Source organism: Arvicanthis niloticus, chromosome 13 (genome assembly GCF_011762505.2).
Source record: "Arvicanthis niloticus isolate mArvNil1 chromosome 13, mArvNil1.pat.X, whole genome shotgun sequence".
In the NCBI taxonomy this organism is placed as follows: Eukaryota; Metazoa; Chordata; class Mammalia; order Rodentia; family Muridae; genus Arvicanthis; species Arvicanthis niloticus.
In genome coordinates this window covers 18,346,884-18,368,457 of record NC_047670.1, presented here as the reverse complement: position 1 = coordinate 18,368,457, position 21,574 = coordinate 18,346,884, and the positions used below count along the sequence as shown (strand labels likewise).

The window sequence follows — 21,574 nt, the reverse complement described above, 5'->3', positions numbered from 1 at the left end:
TTAAATAAGTAATCTAAAATTATCAGAATACCTGCTACTTGTTAACTATCGTGTGTGTGTGTGTGTGTGTGTGTGTGTGTGTGTGTGTTTGTGTTTATATAGTTTTGTTTGGTTTCTTCAGTAATCAAATTACAAAAAATATGCTATTGTTAAGGACATAGACCTAACTTTGTGTGTGTGTGTGTGTGTGTGTGTGTGTGTGTGTGTGTGTGCGCGCGCACATGCATTTAAGTTTAGTGCCAGCAGAGGCCAAAAGAGGGCATCAGATATCCTAGAAATGGATTTACAAAGGATTGTCAGCCTCATGGGTGCTGGGAACTGAGATTCTCCACAAGGACTGCTGAGACATCTCTCCAGCCTCTACCTAGAGAGTTCTAAAAGGCAGAACAAGATTGTTTGTATATTCAGTGAACGGCAAACCCACGACTGAATTTCTTAGGCTGAAAAAGAGATGCTCTTCCTCTTAAACCTCCCTTTCACTTTTAAATAAATAAACACACAAAAGTTATTGTTAGCATCACAATAAAATATAAGAAAAATAAAAACAATTATAAATGAGTGAAATTCTATGTATTCAAAATAGTGACATCAAATCTAAGTAGCAAATTAATGTCAAAAGTATCAATGTCCTAATAATGTCTCTAAGACATTATTAGATAAAGGAAGAGAGGGAACAAGGGAGGGAGGAAGGGAGGGAGGGAGGGAAGAAGGGAGGGAGGAAAAGAAAGTGAGAGAGAGAGAGAAGAAAGAAAGAAAGAAAGAAAGAAAGAAAGAAAGAAAGAAAGAAAGAAAGAAAGAAAGAAAGAAAGGCAAATAGACCAGCTGAAAGGAAAGCAAACTTTAAAAAAATTTAAAGCTTGTTTTGAGCTGAAAGACGAGCTTTTATTATTGAAATAGCAAGACTATCTTTATCTTCTACATTGTAGACACATACTCAGGATTGAGAAGTTTTATGCAATGATGTAGTTTATACTACATATTCATTATTAGATAAAAAATTTTAAATTAGGCTACTAGGTCCAAATTTGCCTTGCAAAGATCTGAGGTCAGTGTATTTAAAAAAAAAAAAAGAAGAGGATGGAAAGCAAAGACAATGGCAAGACCAAGCATGATGTAAAACACTTTCTCTGGAATTATTTATGCTAGACAAAACAAAAGGATGATTATCTTTGAAAATTTCATTGATCTTTATCAGAACGACATCTCAAAAGTGTCTAACAAAAAAGTGTGTGTTCAGAGGCTGCTGATGAAAGTAATTATGAGGGGAAAATACACTATACTAGGTAAACACCAAGAATGGCTATGAATTAGAAAGTGAGATTGTGTTTATGAATTGCTTCTAGATTTGAGACCTTTTCACAAATAAGAATGTTACCATAATGATGCAAAGTCAAGCTAGGACACAAGCATCCCCTCCAGGCTCAGCAACTACCCTTTCTTCTTGCTACTCTGTTACGACTGAAGAACTATCCTATCCAACAGGAGAAACTACAGTATTTATATATCTTCCTCCAGATTTGAAGGTATGATTGTGCCGAGGGAGTATATATTAGCAAACACTGATCTCTATAATTATTAGATAGACAACAAGTAGGACTCTGTAAATGAGTAGGCGCTAGGAGTTTAAGTTAGAGAAAAATAAGCATGTGAGTGACATGTAGTTTCTTCCTACATAAGGTGAGTATTGTAGTTGTGCCCAGCAGTATCATGTGTGAGTACAACAAACACAAAAATGTATGGGAGTTTTTAATGTCATTAATTTAGAACCTTAGGACAAAAATACCACTACAAGGCTATCACATAAAAATCTTTCGGGCATTACAATAATACACCTCTATGAGTTTTTAAAAAATATGATCTTGTTCTATAAATGAAGGCATTATTTTAGGAAAGGATACATAAATTATCTAACAGATGTAATATAAAACAAACCACCTAAAATTACTATTAGTTTTGATCTATTAGTATCATAATATATACCCCATTCAAATGTAAAAAAAATTACCATTATTAAATATGCTTAAAGAAATAAAAAAATAAAATTTTTACATGTTCTTCAAAAATTGATTAAGGTCTACTGTTCTCTTTTAGAAGTTATATTTCTATCAACTCCATATTCTCATAGTTCACAACTGGAGTACAAACTGTGACATAAGGCGTTTGTAACTTATTTTTTTCATTATATGTGTATTTCCCTGATCCATTTACTTAAAATTTTATGTCCTCTTATGGATGGTCGTGACATTAGATATTACTAATCATGACTTTTTAAAATACTATATTAAATTCCACTGATAACTAACAAGTTTTCTGCCAAGCTACACTTGCAATTATTTTTATTTTGTTAGTATATGGTCAATTGAATTATCCTTCACAATCCTTAGCTACTGTTTTTATAGCTATTAACTTTATAAAATAATGAATTGTAATAATCCTACTGATACTTTGACCATTACTAACTTTATTACACTTTTTGGCACATTTCATTATACTATTTAGTCTTCCTATATAGGAATAAAAAAAAACCTCTATTCATAGTTTCCTTTGTTATGAAAAAAACGTTTTATCATTTTTCCTGCAAGTACCATCATGTCCTGATAATTATTTTTTTTATTCCATTATTCTGGGTTTTATTTAAGAACAACTAGACATTTGTATTTTCTATTAGGTACCTATGCTATAGAATAAATCACTATATTAATTTTAATCTGCATGACTTCCTGAATTCTTCTGCTTATTACTGTTGATTATTATAACAAAGAAAAGGACTGCCTACCAAACATGACAAACTGGGAGAAAGGAGAAGCAGGGGTTGACATAAAGAATTCATGTCATGTACTCACCAGTCTGATATACTTTACCATATAGCAAAATAAACTCCAGGAAAAACAAAGGTTAATGGTTAAAAATAATTCTAAGAAGAAAATATATAGGTAACTACTTAATATATTTGAAGATGAATAAGAAAGTATCTAAGACTTAGCATAATGAGAATAAAAATCAGCAAACTGTACCTGTACTAAGCATGCTATTCCCAAATGATCAAAAAATAATAGACAAGCATCTAAATGGAAATAAAGTTAATGAAATAACAGCTAAATGAGGCAAAATCCTATTTTTAAAACAATTTTATCAATTGATAAGAGAAAACTAGTAAATATCAAGAAGAAAGTGAACAGAAAGAATAAAGAAACGAATGATGACGCGGAGATACTGAATGTTACACATTCATATCACAATAAAACTACGTAACATTCAGATCATGAGTTATAGTATTTTTTGTGGCCTTTTCAATAGACAAAAAAAATGGTGCTATAAAATAAAAAATTCAAGCATTTGTGATAAAAGTGAAAAATGTTAAGACCTTTTCTGGAAAGCAACTCTGAAATATGAATTAAAGGTATATATCTCCAAACTTCAGACATACATACACACACACACACACACAATCAGATATGTGGCAAAAATTATAAAGAATAAACATTTAAGAGAAATTTCTATACCTCAAAGAAATATATATTTAATGATATATCCTATGACAGAACAACAGTGCAGTCACTTAAATTTCTAAAGAATATTAAATGACTTGAAAGTAAGCTTACAATGATAGCAACTGAAAAGGAACATAAAGCTATCTACAGTGTGATATTGATTTATAAGTCTGAAAACCCTACATTGAGAGAAGGGGTTGAAACCTATGTATAACAGCAGTTCTTTCTCAGGAAAGGGATATAATGGGTATATAGAGTGGGATTTCCTTCTTTAAAATACCTGAGCAATGTTTCCAATGTTGTATTGTAAACACACATTCCTAGTTTTATGGAGAAATCTAAGAATTTTTACTTTTAAAACTAGAACTGTTAAGTATGTGGAAATATGCTATGCCATCTAAGGACATAGGAAACCTCAGTAAAAAGGCAAGAAAGCAATCTTTAAAGCATTGTTTGTTTTTATACAAGGATAAAAAATGTTTTGCAATAAAGAATTATCCTAACATGCCCAATACCTTTAAAATACTTGAAATACTAACGGAAACAACCAGTGAGTGTTTGCTGAGAAGTTTAGGAGCGAAAGAAAGCCCTTGCAGGGTCAGCACATGGCCCGTGAGCAGGAGCGCTTACCTTTCTCACTCACGCTCTCACTTTCGATCTCCACGTCGTCACAGCTTGTATACTCCGGTGTGGATGCCAACTCCTCCTCTGAGCTGCTCAGTGAAACCTGGCGCATTTTACCTCCTTTCTTGGACTTATGAGGCCTTGGTGGGGGCGGCCTCACTGACTCTGACTGGTCTGAACTCAAAGAATCATTCCTTAACATGGTTTCCATTTTTTCTCGCTTCGTTTTCCTCACTGCAGAGCTGGGATCTAAGTGGTGCTGTTTCCGCAGAGAGTCAGCACGCCTCATGTCTGGTCTATCAAGCGGTATAGGGCTCCTCCGAGGGGTAGGAGGACTATGATTTGTGGTCCTTTGTGGATAAGAACTTTGTCCCTGAGCCTCTCGAGTTCTTTCCATTGAGTACGATCGTTGGTTTTCCATTGCAGCTCTACGTTCAGACACAGATCTTTGCCTTGATGGTCTATCCATCCTTAGCAGAGAAATTCTGGAATCTTCTAGTTCAGCATTTGCCAAAGAAACATCACTGTGCCTCCTTTCATGTCTTGCCCGGGACACTTCAGCATGGATCCGCATTTGTTCTTCATAAGGTTGTGGCTTTACCGGATACCGGGCCAAATTTGGATCACTTCTGTAGCGTGCCTGGTACTCCTCCTCTCTCCTTTGTCTTTCATATTCATCTCTGCTCTCCAAATCTTCGTCATCTACAATATACTCTTTGGAATGTCTATGGCCTCTCCTGTTAGAATCCCTATAATTTAAATGATCAGGTTCTTCATAAAATTGAGGTTCACGTTGAGATCGTCTATCAGCATAGTCTGATGGCGATCTAGGCATTGTGCTATCTGAAGGAGCATACTGTGAGTATTCCTCTCTTTCTTCACTTTGGTCGTATCTTCGATTTTGATCCCTGGACACTGATGGACTTCTTTTTCTAGAAACCAAAGAAAAAGACTATGAGAAGGCATTTTTAAAAATTAGACTTCACTGATTCACTGCCAGATGGATGGATAAATTCAGGTAGAGCTTTAGGTCCTCTTTCCCATGAAATACATAGCTTAAAAATACTATAATATTATAATACATAGATTGCTATGTAACACCACGTGTGTGGGCGCCTGTGGTTACACATGTGTCATGAAAGTACAAGCTATATACCATTCAATTTACTTTTGACATTATTTTTATACAAATGACTAAAGCAAAAACATAATAAGAACATTATATTGTAGTTACTGGATCAGAATTTCTCAGTTACAGTTATTGCACCTTGACAAAACGCTAATTTTGGAGCATCTGTATTTTCAAATAAAAGATATGGATTACACACCTTGAATCAGATTATTCTAACAAACATATATTGGGTAAGTACTAATATTGCATACTGAAGTATAGATGAGAAACATAAAAGAACTAATGATTGTCCCTGATAAGAAGGCTGAACCTAAATCCTCTCCCTGTTTCTCAGGGACTGAGGAACTGCACTCTTGTATCATTGATACCAAAGCTTCATCAAGTTAATTTGCTTAAATAAAAGGGTTTACAGAAGAATATTTAAAATTATGGTTAGTATTATAGAACTCTTAAAAAAGACAATTTTATTCCTATCTTGAACAAACAACATGAAAATAAGTATAAAGTAAAAATAGTGAGTCTTAACAGATGATTCTAACTACAAACAATAAATAAGAAAAATTAACATCCAGTGATAGAATTCAGTTCCACAGAAAAATATACAGTCCCTGACTAAAACTCTGGGTTTTTTTTAAATCATTCTAAAGAAAACTTAAATTCAAGATTGAACTAGACATCGTTTTGTTGTAAAGATTATTCAACATGCCAGAAGCACTGAAGCAGATATACATGCTAATTTCTATTGGACAAAGTAGAAATAGAATAGTGGGTGAAAATTTAAATTGGGAGGACAATTGACCCTGTTGCTTAAAATAAAGCTTGAAGTACTGTATACTTTAATATGTTCAAACTCTACCAGAAGCCAAATAAAATTCCATTGTGAGAATCTTGAAAATAAATAATCCACTATCAGTTACTCTAACATATGAAACAATACTGTGACAAGAAAATAACTACAAGGTCTATCATGAATTATCTCACACATACTCACATTTGCTTTAGATCTACTCACCCACGTCTCACTATTAACACAAATAGGTCACAATTCTTATTCTCATTTACCATAGTAACGTCATCTTAACTCATTAATAAAAACCACGTTTGAAAGATCCTATATCCTATTTACCAAGTAGCATTTCTGTCATTGCTTGGAATTTCTAATAAGGTCGAATAATTATCTGGTCTATTTCTAAATATTCTCCTTGTATAACGCACCAGATGTTCCATTATAAATGCTTATCTGACTATGCAAAATAATACGAGTAAGAAAACCATGAACTGCCTATTTAAAACTTCATGTCTGCAAAATCATGGTGACTGATGAGAAAATGCCAAAAAAATAACTTTTTCAAATAGGTTACTGTTCTAATACATAATATCAGTTTTAGTTTATATATTGCTAATTAATTCTTCTTACTTTTATTATAATTCTCATTGGCTATGCTAAGTGATTTGTGTTAGTGATACCACATATAATACTGAACATATTTACCGATTAACCATCAAACTTTTGAAAATACAGCAATAGATGTTTGAAAATATTTATAAAGACAACTGAAAAATACATGAATAGATAAATTTTAATATTTGTATATTTTTACCTCTTAACTAATGATGTATGAAACTTTTAGAATCTCAATGACACTGAAAATCATTCTATACATTTGAATTTTGAACTACCAACTTAGTGCTAGCTATTTATTCCAGTACAAGTTCTTATGGTAAAGATCATTTAAAAACAGCCATGTTATAAATAAATATATACTGAACCATACTAAAATTGAAAGATCAGAAAAGCAACCACCTTTTTTTTAAGAATGAAAGACTATATAGGTGACATTCAAAGATTTAAAAATCTGAAAAGATACTTCCATCTTTTTAAATGCTTTGTGAAACATGAACCCTGCAAAACTGAATGAAAAGAACACTTCATGATTAAATTCTTTAGTGTTAACTATATAGTTCAGATATAATTTTGCTCATAAAGTAAAAATTTAAAGCTTTTAAACTACAGTACATCAAGAATTCAAACAACGTATATGATCATGTGGAATATGCCACATACATAAGCCATGCCTATAGTTCCTGTTTTAAAAGCTTAGCAAACCAAGTTATACTTGTAAAAATCATGAAAATATTTTTTACACATAACAATTAACATTTAGCATTTTTATTTTTACCTTTGTTCAACCAATGCACATCTGTCGAGCATGAAGCATCATACTGATGAAAATCCATCAACATTATGCCAGGCAGTGCTTTCTCTTAATCCTTCTAACCCTAGCAAAATCATAGGAGCCATCCTTAATCAGATGATCTGAAAGACTTTCTCTGTTTGTAATCATTTTATTACAAACTCAACTACTGAAAGTTACTCATAACACAGCATCCATTGCAGGAGGAAGGACACAATATTTTAGGGACAGACCTGTTAAGGCATGGCTATTTTTAATGTCGTTACTGTGTGGCTGTATATAGCTCCAGGTCAAGTAAGAATGTACTCGAAGGAGGATTATGGTACTTAGCTGATTAGGGCCTCACAACACTGAAACGAACACAATCCGGATCCAAGGCATTTCTGGGTACTATAGTTAAGAGTGCCAGCTTTATGAAACACTTTCCCCTATATAAATCACACTTTTATAAATGACTATTCAATATCAGTATAATTGATTAGTAATTCTGCTATTCAGCTCTTGTCATAAAACATATAACAGTCCTATTCTCTAACTTCTTCTTAAGATTTAAGTAAATTTTTTAATCTAGAAGGACAATGTTTCTCCCAAAGCTCAAAAAGAAACAGGTTTTGTGAAAATTCATTTAAAAAAAGATATGCCCCATGAACTAAGAACTTGGTTAGATACTGAGTAAAAATCCAATTTTCCTTATTTAATATATAACTTCAACAATTCCATCTCATTGCTTGATATCTGTCACCCCAAAAAATAAAGAAAAAAAAGTACAGTTTCAAAACCCAATTATAATCAAAACCCAAATTACCTAAAAGTTAATATTATTTTTTGAAAACCTGTATTTAAGTCATTTCAAATAACTTATATAAAATGAATATGTATTCTTATAATCGTGTGTGTGTGTGTGTGTGTGTGTGTGTGTAGTTTTTAGACTCCAATTTATCAAATGTAAACAAGAGTCTACAGAATCTGTGGTAGTACAGTTCAGTTAATTGTGCATTATTGAGCTACAAAATTTTATTCTACAATTTGGTTAGGTCTTAGAAGCATTATGGGGAGTAGAAGCAACAGAGTGATACTCTCATATTTCTCTCTCTCTCTCTCTCTCTCTCTCTCTCTCTCTCTCTCTCTCTCTCTCTCTCTTTCTCTCTCTCTCCTCTTTGGTTTTTGTTTTGTTTTGTTTTGGGGGGCAGGCTCTCTCCACATAACTCTCTATCTCAAAGAACTCACTATGTAGACCAAATTGGAACTCACCGATATCCACCTACCTCTACCAGATATCCACCTGCCTTTACCTCCCTAATGCTTGAAATTAAGTATGTAACATACATACAACAATAGTACCTACACCAAAGAAAAAAAAACAAGATATTAATCATCTTACAACAAAGTCAAAAGGAGAGAATCACATGCACATAATACCACCTACAATAACAAACATAACAAAAACTAACAATCATCTGTCTTAATATCTCTCAATATTAATGGACTCAATTCCCCTATAAAAAGACATAAAAAAGACTGGATATGCAAACAGGATCCAGCATTTCAGTGCATACAAGAAACACACCTCAATAACAAAGACAGAACCTACCTCAGAGTAAAAGGCAAATGGTCCCAAGAAACAAGCTGGAGTTGCCATTCTAATATCCAATAAAATAGATTTTTCAAACAAAAGTAATCAGGTGAGATGAGAGAGGACACTTCATATTCATCAAAATAAAAATCCACCAAGAAAAAGTCTCAATTCTGAACATCTATGCCTCAAAGGGCACCCACATTCATAAAAGAAACTTTATTAAAGCTCAAAACACACACTGAACCCCACACAATAATAGTGGGAGACTTCAACACCCCACTCTCACTAATGGACAGGTCATTGAAACAGAAACTAAACAGAGACACAGTAAAACTAATAGAAGTTATGAACCAAATAAATTTAACAGATATCTATAGAACATTTCACCCTAAAACAAAAGAATATACCTTCTTCTCAGCACCTCATGGTACCTTCTCCAAAATTTACCATATAAACAGTCACAAAAGTAGCCTCAACTGAGACAAGAAGATTGAAATAATACCATGATCCTATCAGAACACCATGGACTAAGGCTGGACCAAGAGGGGAATGAAGACTAGACTGTCACAAAGGATTAAAGAATAAAAAAATCTTTAAGATGCCTTAAAAAGATTTATAGAATCTGCCAAAGAAATAAAACTTCAATATAATTATTTTCCAAACAGATGTTAAATAATAATAAAATACAACCAGATGAAGCCCACAGTTCGAATAAAATAAAATAACCAATATTCACAAAGTGTATTTTGCCTCTTGCAAATTTCGAAGCCTGGTGGTATATTTCACAATCATTCCAAATAATAGATTAATATCAAAACTTTCTCTTATTTACTATTCCTTCCACCCACTCTTCCTTACTTTCTTTGCTAAGCAAAAAGGTTGGGTCACTATGTCGCCCTAGGTTGGCTTACCATTTCCTCTCGACTTCACCATACCACCAAAGATCTGGACTTAACCTACCGGCTTAGAGACTTCCAGTTTTTCCCAGATCTCCCTAACTCAACAAAGTGAAGCCTGTCCACCCTATTAAACAATTTAGCTGCTCATTCTTTGTGGGTGCTCTCAGGACTAATCCTCTGAATGAGCTTCATTGTTTCAGGCCTATGCGCACTTATCACCATGTAACTATGACAATTAAAAAACTATGACAGTTAAAATTTTTTCAAACTTTTGTCTGTTTTCATATGCTCAAGTATGAATTGTACTAGTAGGGATTCTGATTTTAGTCAAATTATTCCAACACCAGGTATACAAAAGATACTCAATATTTACTAAGTAAGTACAGGCATATCTCACACTATATTTAAAGTAAATACATTACATAATTAATAATTTGTTTAAAATGTAATCATTACAATTTTATTAATTTGTATCTTATACTAGAAAATACAGTCATAACATTCTAAACTACTCCTCTGATGTAGCAAGATGTCATCAGTGTTCCCTCAGTGAGGTGGTCTCGATCACAACAACCCTGTAAGTCTGCCAACTAGGGAAAACATTTTGTACTAATTCATTCTTTTTAAAGGTAATTGTAGGATCTAACTCTTCAAGGTATGTGGAGGAAACTATTGCTTGAGATGAGAGGATAAATTAAAGCAAGGCTGTTTCTTGAGAAGAGAGTGTAAGCATCTTCAAACACTAGATCTGTGCCTCCATTGCCCACCCTAAAACTCTGAAGGGCAATAAAGACAAATCCTTTGCTAGAAGACTTCTAAAAGAATTCATTGTAAACCATAGAGAATTACTGGGAACACTACTAGCTCAAACAAAAAATAAATAAAATATATTTTATTTAAATGTGGAGAGCTGAGTGCAGTGGGACACACCTGATACCCCAGCACCTAGAAACTGAAAAAAACATGTTCATAAAGTTAAATAATTACAAAAATTAATTTAGGAACCATTGATATACCAATAGTTGGGGTTAAGAATACTCCGCATGTAACACCTGAATGTTTATTTCAAAATAGAGATATGCATGAAATACTGACACATATATCTTGTACACAAAGCTGAAAACTAACACCAATTAGTTCTTCATCATGCATATTCAGGTCTGACTCCATGAAGACAACTTTAAAAGCATTATCTTTCAGATAATAGAAGGTTCTCTCACACATAAAATAGCACCCAACACCTGCATATCAGGAGGATATGTGTCCTGCTCCTTAGCTATCTCTGTCAGCCCCATCATTTACATATACAAAGTTTTCTTTGGAAGACAGATAGGTTTTTCCTTAACTCCTTATGATGAGGAAACAGTACGAATTGGACCCCTGCAGATTGTCTTCAGACATGGACAAAAGCCATCTCCGTCTTGTGATGCCATCATTTTCTCTCCAAGGCCATTCTCAAAAAGATAGCACAAAATCTACACATTACATTACAAAACATTAAATAAGAGATGGAAATTTACAGGGATGTTTCTAAAAACAGGAAGAAACAAACTTCCATAAATAACTCTTTTTAACAATTTTGCTTAAGAAAGAAAGAAAGAAACAAACAAACAAACAAAGAAGTAGATTCCTCCTTATTTGCTGGTTATTTCCTACATTTTTCTACAGATGCCTTCTGCCAAAAACATATTTAAAGCCAAAGTAAGAAAGACATAGTGTGTGCCATTTATTTGCTAGTGCTAGGCCAAAATGAAATTATGACCTGAAAAAGATCAAAGACACTGGGAGTTCTGAACCGTGTAAAAGAAGACTGTTAAATTTCAACAAGTATTTCTGTATGATGTGATAATATTTAAAAATACTATTCTTTTATTAAATACTCCAGTGAAAGAGAGAATCAACTAAACAGCGTGTCTGAGACCCTGAGGATAAGTAGCCGAGTTGAAGAGTGGGGTCAGGACGGTCTTTTGAAGGTGGACATGATTTTTATATAAAGTCATCAAAAATGAATTATATGGTTTTATTAGTTTATGGCAATATTTCTTAAGTGTAAAAGGAACTGACAGAAATTAATCACTTGCTTAACCTTTAATTTAATTAACCTTTAATTTATGTCTGTTCTCTAAAAACATTAGTTAAGAACTAATTATTAGGCTAATTTTTAGGTTACTTAATCTTGAGTGAGGAAAAAAAACAAAAAAAAATGTTCTGAAAGCAACAATGAGTATGCTGATTTGGCTGTCAGTTATTTCTCTTCCTTCTTGGAAGAAAGAAGTCTGTTCCCAGGCCTGTGGTTGGGTTTCAGTGTTTTAGGGTTGAGCCACAATTAGCAGTGCCAACTTGCATGCCCATTCTACTTTTATAACGAACACCACAATGGTCACATTGACTTTTCCTACATTTGTAGGATGGTTCTGAAACACATTATCACTGCTTCATAATTAAGAGTTATGTACCTCTCAGAGATAATGGAAGCAAATCTAGCACCAAAAGCTTTGCAGGAGCCTTCCCTAATGATACTCAACATCTAGAAAAAAAATTTAAGACAGAAAGAAGAATTAGATCTTGAGTCCCAATATTTAAGAGTCAGGATTCCCTTAAATCTGAATGTACCTCTGGAATTCAGAGATAAACAAATTCTCTTCATTTTTAAAGCCATTCTCAGCCATGTTTTCTACTACTTGTAACTAAATCTTGAGTAGCACTGGATCTGGGGTAGAAGCCTTTAATCCTATATATTGCTATCTTGTTGGCTATCATGAAATTAACTCAGTTTCTATGGAAATTGTTTTCCTTTGTAAAACATAAGCATTTGACAATTCTAATACATATTATAACAAGTTTTCTTTACAATGGTTTTACAGTATAGGTCATTTGTTATCACTGAAATCTTTTCTAAGATTAAAAAAAATCACAAAGTCACATGATTCATACTGAATTTCATATGAAAATTATGACCCAAACATGTACTAATCAAGAGTAGGAAAGTAAAACAAATGGAAGTCACAATGGCTCTAGCAGCCTTAATTTTTAAATGTTCACGTTGGTCAATAACAACCAAAATTCTAAGCTAATACAAAAATTAAAAAGATAGATGTAATATTAAATATTATCTCTATCATAAAAATAAATTAAATTGGAACTTTAAATGATTTGTAACTATAAGAAGTGTGTTTTCTGACAATTATATGCGCGTTGGTCCACGTAGACACTGGTCTGAAATTACTGATTTTGCTTCTGACTCCTACTCACCTCTGGTCAACAAGGAGAGATCATGCTGTATTTCCAATAGGAAGAATGAGTAGAAGAAATCACCACTTATGCCCACTTTTTCACCCCCAAAGGCAGGGTAGGCACAGAATGGAACAGGCTAGTGACATTCTTTCAGGGAAGTACCTTTAATCATGTAAAAGTGCACAAGTATAGAAGTAGGCTCGCTACCAACTAAAGGCCTACAGCACCAAATAAAACACACTTGAAGAAGCAGTAAGTTGGGGGCTAAAAAAATATCTCAGTGGTTATGAGCACTGGCTGCTCTTCCAGAGGACCCTGGTTTAATTCCAAGCACCCACATGTCTGTAGCATCTCACAACTGTCTGTAACTCCAGTTCCAAGGCTGCTGACATCCTCAGACATACATGCAGGCAAAACACTAATGAATGTAAAATAAGTTGTTATCAGAAATAAAGAACAAGCAGCAGGAAGTCTAGAGTTGCACAATCACCCCTCTTTCAACTTGAAGCAACACAGTCCAACTTGCAGTATTACTCCCTAAGCAGGAAAGGAGGAGTTAGGTACAAGTCTTAGACTTAATACTACCATGTATGTCATGGTAGAACCAAGGACCAAGTAAACTTCCAAAATCCACTCCCCTAGGCTGGCACCCACAGGTTAACCCTGCAGAATAGTGAAGCAGCCAACTAGCTGCATCCATCACTATACTCAAACTCAAATAAGGCAACAGGAATCCACAAGCTACCAAGAAGGAGGACATGAAAGGTAACAGTTGAGCTTGTCTTTGTGGCTGTTGCTGAGCCTAAAGAAGTAAGACAGAACACCAGGAACAAAGAAGTGTCCTAATGTCAAGGCTACAGTTTCAGATACAGCCTCTCCATCTATTCAGACAGAGGCATGTGAACCAGTGATACACACAAGACTGCTACCCTTCAGTGGACTTTGGAGACCCTCTCACAGGACTGTGGAGGTTCCTATAGCCAGAACACTCAGACATGACCTAAACACAACAGCTTTGATAACTAAAAGACTGTCTCAACCACAAATCCATGAAACTCAGGCAACACAGTTATTACCATAGAGGACACCTGCCATATTAATACCCAGTACCAAGCAGTCTCAAATTTCTGCCTGTATTTCAACCAGCTGTACTATAGGACAGAGTGCAACCCTGAAAATGTTCAAGTACTAGAAACTATAAATTAGGTTCAATCCATCTTAGCATGATTCTTGGTGGCCCTGGGACTGCCTACCCCAACAATATTCCAACATTAGGCATCATAGTACGGCTCCAAGTCTCCACCCGCTAGTGATTATCAAGGGATAAGTAATCACAGAACTTTGCCCTGGAACTCAACATCAGACTGGTAAAACATAATACTGAGCAGATCCTAATAGCTCTGGTCCCAGGAACAACATGTGCTTACAGCTCTGGTATCAAGTAGCAGCACATGGTTCAAGTCTGTTGGTCACTCTAGGCAGCCTCATCTGTGGCTGGTGGCAGGATTTGAGGACCATGGGTTCTCCTTAACAATAGGTAACCTATATTTCTATAGCCTCTAGATCTACCTCACTGCTGAACTGGTCTTGGTAGAAGAGCCACAGATGGCACAGCATGGCAACATTGTAGCCATGAGTGTGGTCCCTGTGTTTGAGTTCTATCTGGAGACTGGCTGAAGCCCACACACCTGAAAAGCTGGTCACTGAAAACAAGGTACCTGAGCCCACTGTAGACATATGGAGAAGCCTCAGGATTATACTATCCTTTTAAAGTACTCCTCCATTTCAAAATGAACAACACGGAAACTTTGAATTCGGGACAAAGTTTGGCTTGTGTGGCCCTCTCATGCTAAACTGGGGACAACACAGCACTCATATCAAACATAAGGCATGTTGCTAGTGCTAAAGAGGAAGCTGTAGTTAATACAGCTCCACAAAAATAAGCAGCTGGCATAGAACTAATATATAGGCATAAGAAAAAAGTACAGATTACATAGAACTAATACATAGGCATAATAAACAAATACAGATTACATAGAACTAACACATATGATAAACAAATACAGATCATAAACACCTCTGTCTTTGTAATTTTGATCAATCAGTGCCCAAAACTTTTAAGAAGCTAACTTAAATAACAGTTAAAAAAAAAAATCAATATGCCAGAAACTATCTATAAAGTAACCAGTAGGACAAGGTCTAGATGTAGATTTTAAAACAACTATTTTAAGGACACTCACACACTCCAAGTAAACACAGAAAAAAATCAATACTCTAAAAAGGTAAGTTAATTAAGCAATAATTTTTAAGTCAAACAGAAATCCTCAAGCTAAAAAATAAACTAAGTAAAGCTTAAAGCCTGATAAGAATAGATAAAACAGAAGAAAGACTAAGTGAGCTCAGAGACAGTCTATTTGAAAATACAAAGTCATAAGCGGGGTGGGGTGGGGGGAATGGAGAAGAATAAAGAAAGTTTATAGAGATTTTTAATGTCATTAAAAGAGCATATATATGGTTTACGGTGTTCCAAGAAAAATCTGAGACTATCAAAGCAATAGAAAGTTTATTTTAGAAGAAAGTACTATAATGCTCCCTAAACCTAGAAAAGAATCAAACAATCATGGACAAAAAGTTCAAAAGTCACTAGTGGATCAAATGAGTGTAATCTAATATAATAATTATGCTTTTGAAGATGAAGAATAGAATAAAATGCTGAAGGCAGCAAGAGAAAAAAAGAAAAAACAGAATAAAATCCTGTGAGGGTAACCCAATTCACCAACTCAAAGAAACATGCTGTACAAATCCTAGAGGCCAGGAATAAGAGTTTATATCACTACATGGAAAACTGCCAGCAAGGAAAGACACTCTAGTCACAAACATACACTATAAAATACAAGAAACATGTTCTCATGCCACCTGCCGGAAGAAGCTGAGTGACTATATTTCTACCAGACATACAATGTGCTAGAGGAAATTCTTCAGACTGAAAGAGAAATTAATGAATAAGAAGATAACATTTCAAAGGCAGAGAACCCCAAGATGAAATTTTTTTATTAGATATTTTATTTACACTTCAGATGGCATCCCCTATCCCCATTCCCCCCAGCCCCCTTAGGAAACCCCTATCCCATGCCCCCTTTTCCTTTTTGCATTTATACATTTTTTTTAAATAATGTTAATCATAGGCTTTATAAGTTTGGAATTGTTCAATCAGAGGTGTAACCCACTGACCAACCTAGATATAACAACTATCTTTGACTGGTGGAGATACATGAATATCTGCCTCCCTGTCTCCCCCCTCTTTCTCTCTTTCATCACCTAGCTTCTCCTCTCCTTCTTCTTCTCCTCTTCTTACTCCTTTTCTTCCTCTCAAGATGAAAATTTTTAAGATCACATCAAAACCTGAGACTATGACGGTGGCTGCAGAGATTGAAGGAAACAAGAAAGGGTTGATCAATACACACTAAGTTATAACTAGATAAAGGTACAAAGTTCTGATGTGTTACTTAATAATATGGGTATTATAAATAATGATACCATATCATTATTTAAAAGCTAGAAGAAAGGATTTTGCATACCATGATAATGAAATAAATTTTGAAGACATAGGTATGTTCAATCCTATTTAAGCATTACACGACAGATTCATACATAAGTGTCACCCTCTCTTTGAACCCCATATTCCCGGATGCCTTAGGAGATTTTCTTTACAAGTACGTCACTATGCAATCTATGTTCCACAAGATGAGTACAGTGCTGAGGACAAAGAGAGAACTCTTAGGTATCTAGTACCAGTGATAGCACAGTTGACCCTTCTATGGAAGATAGTAAGTAACATAGGTGAAATGTGTCAAAAAAAAGAAGACACATGCAGGTTGCCTAAAGAAAATAAACCTAAGCTGGAGTGAGCTCAGATGAATCAGAATGAAGTGCATAGCATTTATCTCTTTTTATCCAAGGACTGCTGGAATCAAGAGTTCCTTGTGAGCAACGACTTTCAACTCCTGGGTTAGTGATGTCATATTAATAGCTTAAAATCAGCTACGTAAAGTTACTACCATGGAAATCCTCATACTTTACAGTCAGGTCCTTTTTTCTTTAAAGCTTAGCTGTCAAATATTTGGCAGAGCACACGATTGCTCAGCCAAACAAAAGCTGAAAAAAAATAGAGTAATAATTGGCCAAAACCTCATTATTTATCCGGAGACTTAATTAGATCAAAGATTATCTGAGACTGCCAGACATTTAACAGGAGGACAGTCACTGTGAAGGGAACAGACTAAAGAAGAAAAGAGTAACTCGTTCTCAGTTACTGAGAGCTATAGGGGTAAGATAATTTTTTCAAAATAACTAAGTTAGGGGTGGGAAACACCTACACTTTAAATTTAATGCAACTTCAACATTCATTCCCAAGCTGCTATGAATGTCACGGCTCCCCTGTTCTTACACACTCTGACTTGAATTACATGCTTCACAGATTGTATGTGCACTCATGGAGTCAGAACACACTGGAGGTAGAAGGGTAAACTGAGAATGTGATTTTCAAAGACCCAATGTTCAGTGTAATAACCATAGGCAAACAATGAGAGGCCAGGCTTCACTTAACACTTCCACTGGCTCTTGACAAAGAAAAAAAGACCTAAGGAGTAGTTACCAGTCAATTATATAACTGAATCTATTCCTAGATTTTTAAATTATGCACAAATCCCTCTTACATTACTTCACAAATTGAAATTATTTATGCTCTATTTCCCTATACAAAAAGAAGTGCAGTAGCAGAAAACACCAATACAGAAAACAAATAAAACAAAGGGAATATCAGAAGCACGTTCAGAGGTGGCAAGAAAGCTGAAGTGAAGTAAATCCTGCACACGGCACCTGAAATTTATCCGACAATTGCCATGTCTCCCATATAGGCAAGTCAGCAAGTAGTATGCAGCCGTCTGACTAAAACAGGGAGAGCTAGGCTAGGGTAAGGAGAGGGAACAGAATTAGTCCACGGAGGCAAAGAAGACACAGCAAACTGTAAAGGCAGGCAGAAGAAAAGAATAGAATGACTGCTCTCAAGTCAAATATATAGAACCAGATACAAACAAGGTAAAGAAAAACAAACAAATGGTGGCTACAATTTCATTAAAGAACAAACTGAGTAAGATTTACAATACAGGAAACTAAAACTTCCATAGAAAAATGTATGTACTGTGTTCCATGCATAACTATATTTGGTAAACAAGTTGTTACTTAGAAGTCACTCGTGTCTCTTCATTAGCGAGATGTGACAACTTGCACACTTTGTCGACATAGACGATTATAAGTTCATAGCAGTTATTAGTGATTGAAGACAATATATCTGCCATACGTTCTTGTACACAATAAAGAACATATAGATTCCTCATATTATTACTGCAGGCTAGAACGATGGTGGTGATGGGGAAAGCTGTTGAGCCAAACTGAAAATTGACATGTAATAATACCCCTCTGTGTGTAGAGATTATATATACATAATATTATAGTATAATATAGTATCAATATCATGTTAATATATCATGTTAATAATATATAACATAATTAATATAAATTATTAACTTATATGATGTAATGTTAATAATGCATTACTATATAATATAGCATATATATATATATATATATATATATATATATATATATATATAAAAACTGTGGATAAAGATAATGTATAGTGTCCCATATGGATTGGGTCCTGGAACCCTGATTAAGAGTAGTGAAGAAATGAGGAAAGGACAGATTACTTGTTCAGTGACGATGGGATCATGTAGGGTTCTCTAACCAGCACCACAACAACCTGGAACTTCACTGTCTTTATTCCATACAACACAAGGAGAGGGGTTAGCTACTCTCAGTAAGTGGCTCTGTTAGAGTGCACACTTAGGCCAGAAACATCCAGAGAAAGAAGCTTGAGTTACTAGTCTTTATACACACTGATCAGTGGTGCACACTCTTACTCAGACTTACAAAAACTTTGCCATTTCTCTTGAGCATAGGCCATGTGGGTAATGGCACTGACAATTGTCCCAAGGGCTGAGAGTCCTCAACAAAGCCATGCCCATGCCAAAACTCATATCCATCCAGATTCACTTACACTTTCCTAAGCTTCCTATAATAACTCTCTGGCAAAACAGTCTCCCAAATAATTCAGTGTTACACACTCTAAAGTCTCCTAACAGGTGCACTACTTAGTATGTGAGTGCAAAGGCTACAGAGTTGGGGTCTTCTCTTTTTTTCTTAGTTCAGTACTTGCCAATGATAGGAAGCTTTCCTTAGATTCATAAAATTAATAAGCCTAAGATTATTAGAGATACGGTTTTCTGTAAATTTTATAAATATTCAACTGTTAAAAAATAAATGACTTAGAAAGACAAATGATGCATGTTTTCTCTCATATGAAAAAACTAGATTTGTGTGTGTGTGTGTGTGTGTGTGTGTGTGTGTGTGTGTGTGTGTGCTATGAAACTAGAAAGGGGCCATGAGAAAAAAGAGAGACATTTTTGAAGCTATTCTCTAAATAGTATTTTGTATAAGATACAATGCATATCAACAAGTTGTAAAAAAAATGTTTAACATTATGAGCTACACACACACGCACGTGCACCTACACCCCCATATAAATATGCATATACATGTTCACACATGCACACACAAACATATAAAAAAATAGCAGAGTGAAAAATTCAGAGGCACAAACTACCACCCTCGAAGCCTCCACTGATTACAGCATACACTTGTAAGCAGAAACTTACTTAATAAATAACTTACGAATTTCTTCTCCAGACTTCGATAATTCATAAATTTTTCTGAATAAGAGCTTAAGTATCACTCTATCTGCTTTCATTTATTACCAAACTCTAGGAAAAGAATTTAAACAGTTGGCAGGGAAAAAATATCAATGTTTAATGTAATGTTATTAAATGTCTCCACTTATATATGAATGTCTAAGAAAGAACAAACTTTGTATAGCTTCGTGAGGAAAATTAGAACATGAAATAATATCAAACAAGGAATTAAAGATGGCAAAACAAATAATTAATTAAAATAATTAGCAATATATATATATATATATATATATATATATATATATATATGCCATATTAGTCACAAGCAGAATCAGTGATTCAGATGTTCAAAAAAATAAACTGGTTTAGGTATGTCTGAACAGACTAGCTTGACTCCAGCTCTGTCTCTGCTCATCTTTCTTCTGCATGGGAACCTATTTTAACAAATCCCTCTGTCTAAGGTGAATATCACTTTAGTAAAACAGACATCACATGTCCTTCTGTCTCATAATAACCATATGAAAGCTTTATTGTTTTCTATTCAACATATTACTAAAAGTTGACCATAAATGTATCTTGTAATTGCACATTTTAGTTACAAATATAACATTATTTGATTTTACTTTCAATACTAAAGAAACTCATTTTGAATGTGTTGATCAAATGAGTTCCAACAGTCTTGTGAGCCCATTGATCTTGGACCCTAAACAGACGCTTCCTGCTTTTGCTGCCTGTGTCCTTCTGTGCTAACTCCCCTCAGAGAAGACACAGCTGGGCCTTGCTGGAATTTACAACTACAGCCCTACGATTCAAGTCACTTCTTTCTAAAACAATACTTTAGGGGACAAGTAATGTCCTTAGTGTCTATATTATCTTAGAATAAAGGAGAAAGAATAGAGACACTGGAGTCAAGGATATCGTCTGCCAGGGTACTGCTGGCAGTGGAGAGCATTATAGAACAATATAGCTATCTCCAATATTTGTGTGTGGAACAAAGAAGGATTCTTTAAACTGGCAAATCACAACATAAAATTTTTCTTTAAATGCCATTATATTTTCATGTTCTATGTATCTGTGTAGTGCAAAAACAAAATTATAACATGAGGAAAATTCCATTTCCACAGCACCTGATAATTGGTTTTAAGGGGAAAAGTTATTCATTAGTGCAACTTTTAAGTTTCCAGTATGTGTCTGTCTGTACACATACATGCATGCATATCTAGACATACACCTTTATAAATACAATCTGGTCACAGCTATCAACGGTAAAATACTGAAACCATGTTTTTAGAACATAAAAATGTACTGAATAACATATATGAAAGTCCTCAGTTTGAACTACATAAAACACAATCTCTTACACAATTTTCTCAGCTGTAGTCTATTCTTATCTGAAGAAACACTTACACAGCAGGATTATACCTTTGATCTTTTATCAACATGATAAACATTTCAGTTATCAAAATTATTGAGCAACTTTATAAATAATGATTGACAATTCATAAAATGAATGGCCTATGTTTAAAATATATATTACATACTAATAAAAATTCATAGCCATTTTAAAGCCAACTTCTCTGTGTCTAATGAAATACGAAGAAGAAAACTAACTTT

General features: G+C 34.4%; 1 protein-coding gene across 49 annotated transcripts in view; it reads right to left on the bottom strand.

Annotated features, from left to right (window-relative positions):
- Positions 1–21,574, bottom strand: part of Rims2 (regulating synaptic membrane exocytosis 2) — a 465,628-nt gene that overhangs the window by 241,865 nt on the left and 202,189 nt on the right. For 48 of the 49 annotated variants that reach the window (XM_076911301.1, XM_076911289.1, XM_076911291.1 and 45 more), the window contains one exon: positions 4,122–5,047. In XM_076911301.1, coding sequence (XP_076767416.1) covers positions 4,122–5,047 — 926 coding nt within the window. Of the gene's footprint in view, positions 1–4,121; positions 5,048–7,427; positions 7,671–21,574 lie in introns of those variants that run through there. The other variant, XM_076911314.1, reaches the window with a different exon arrangement.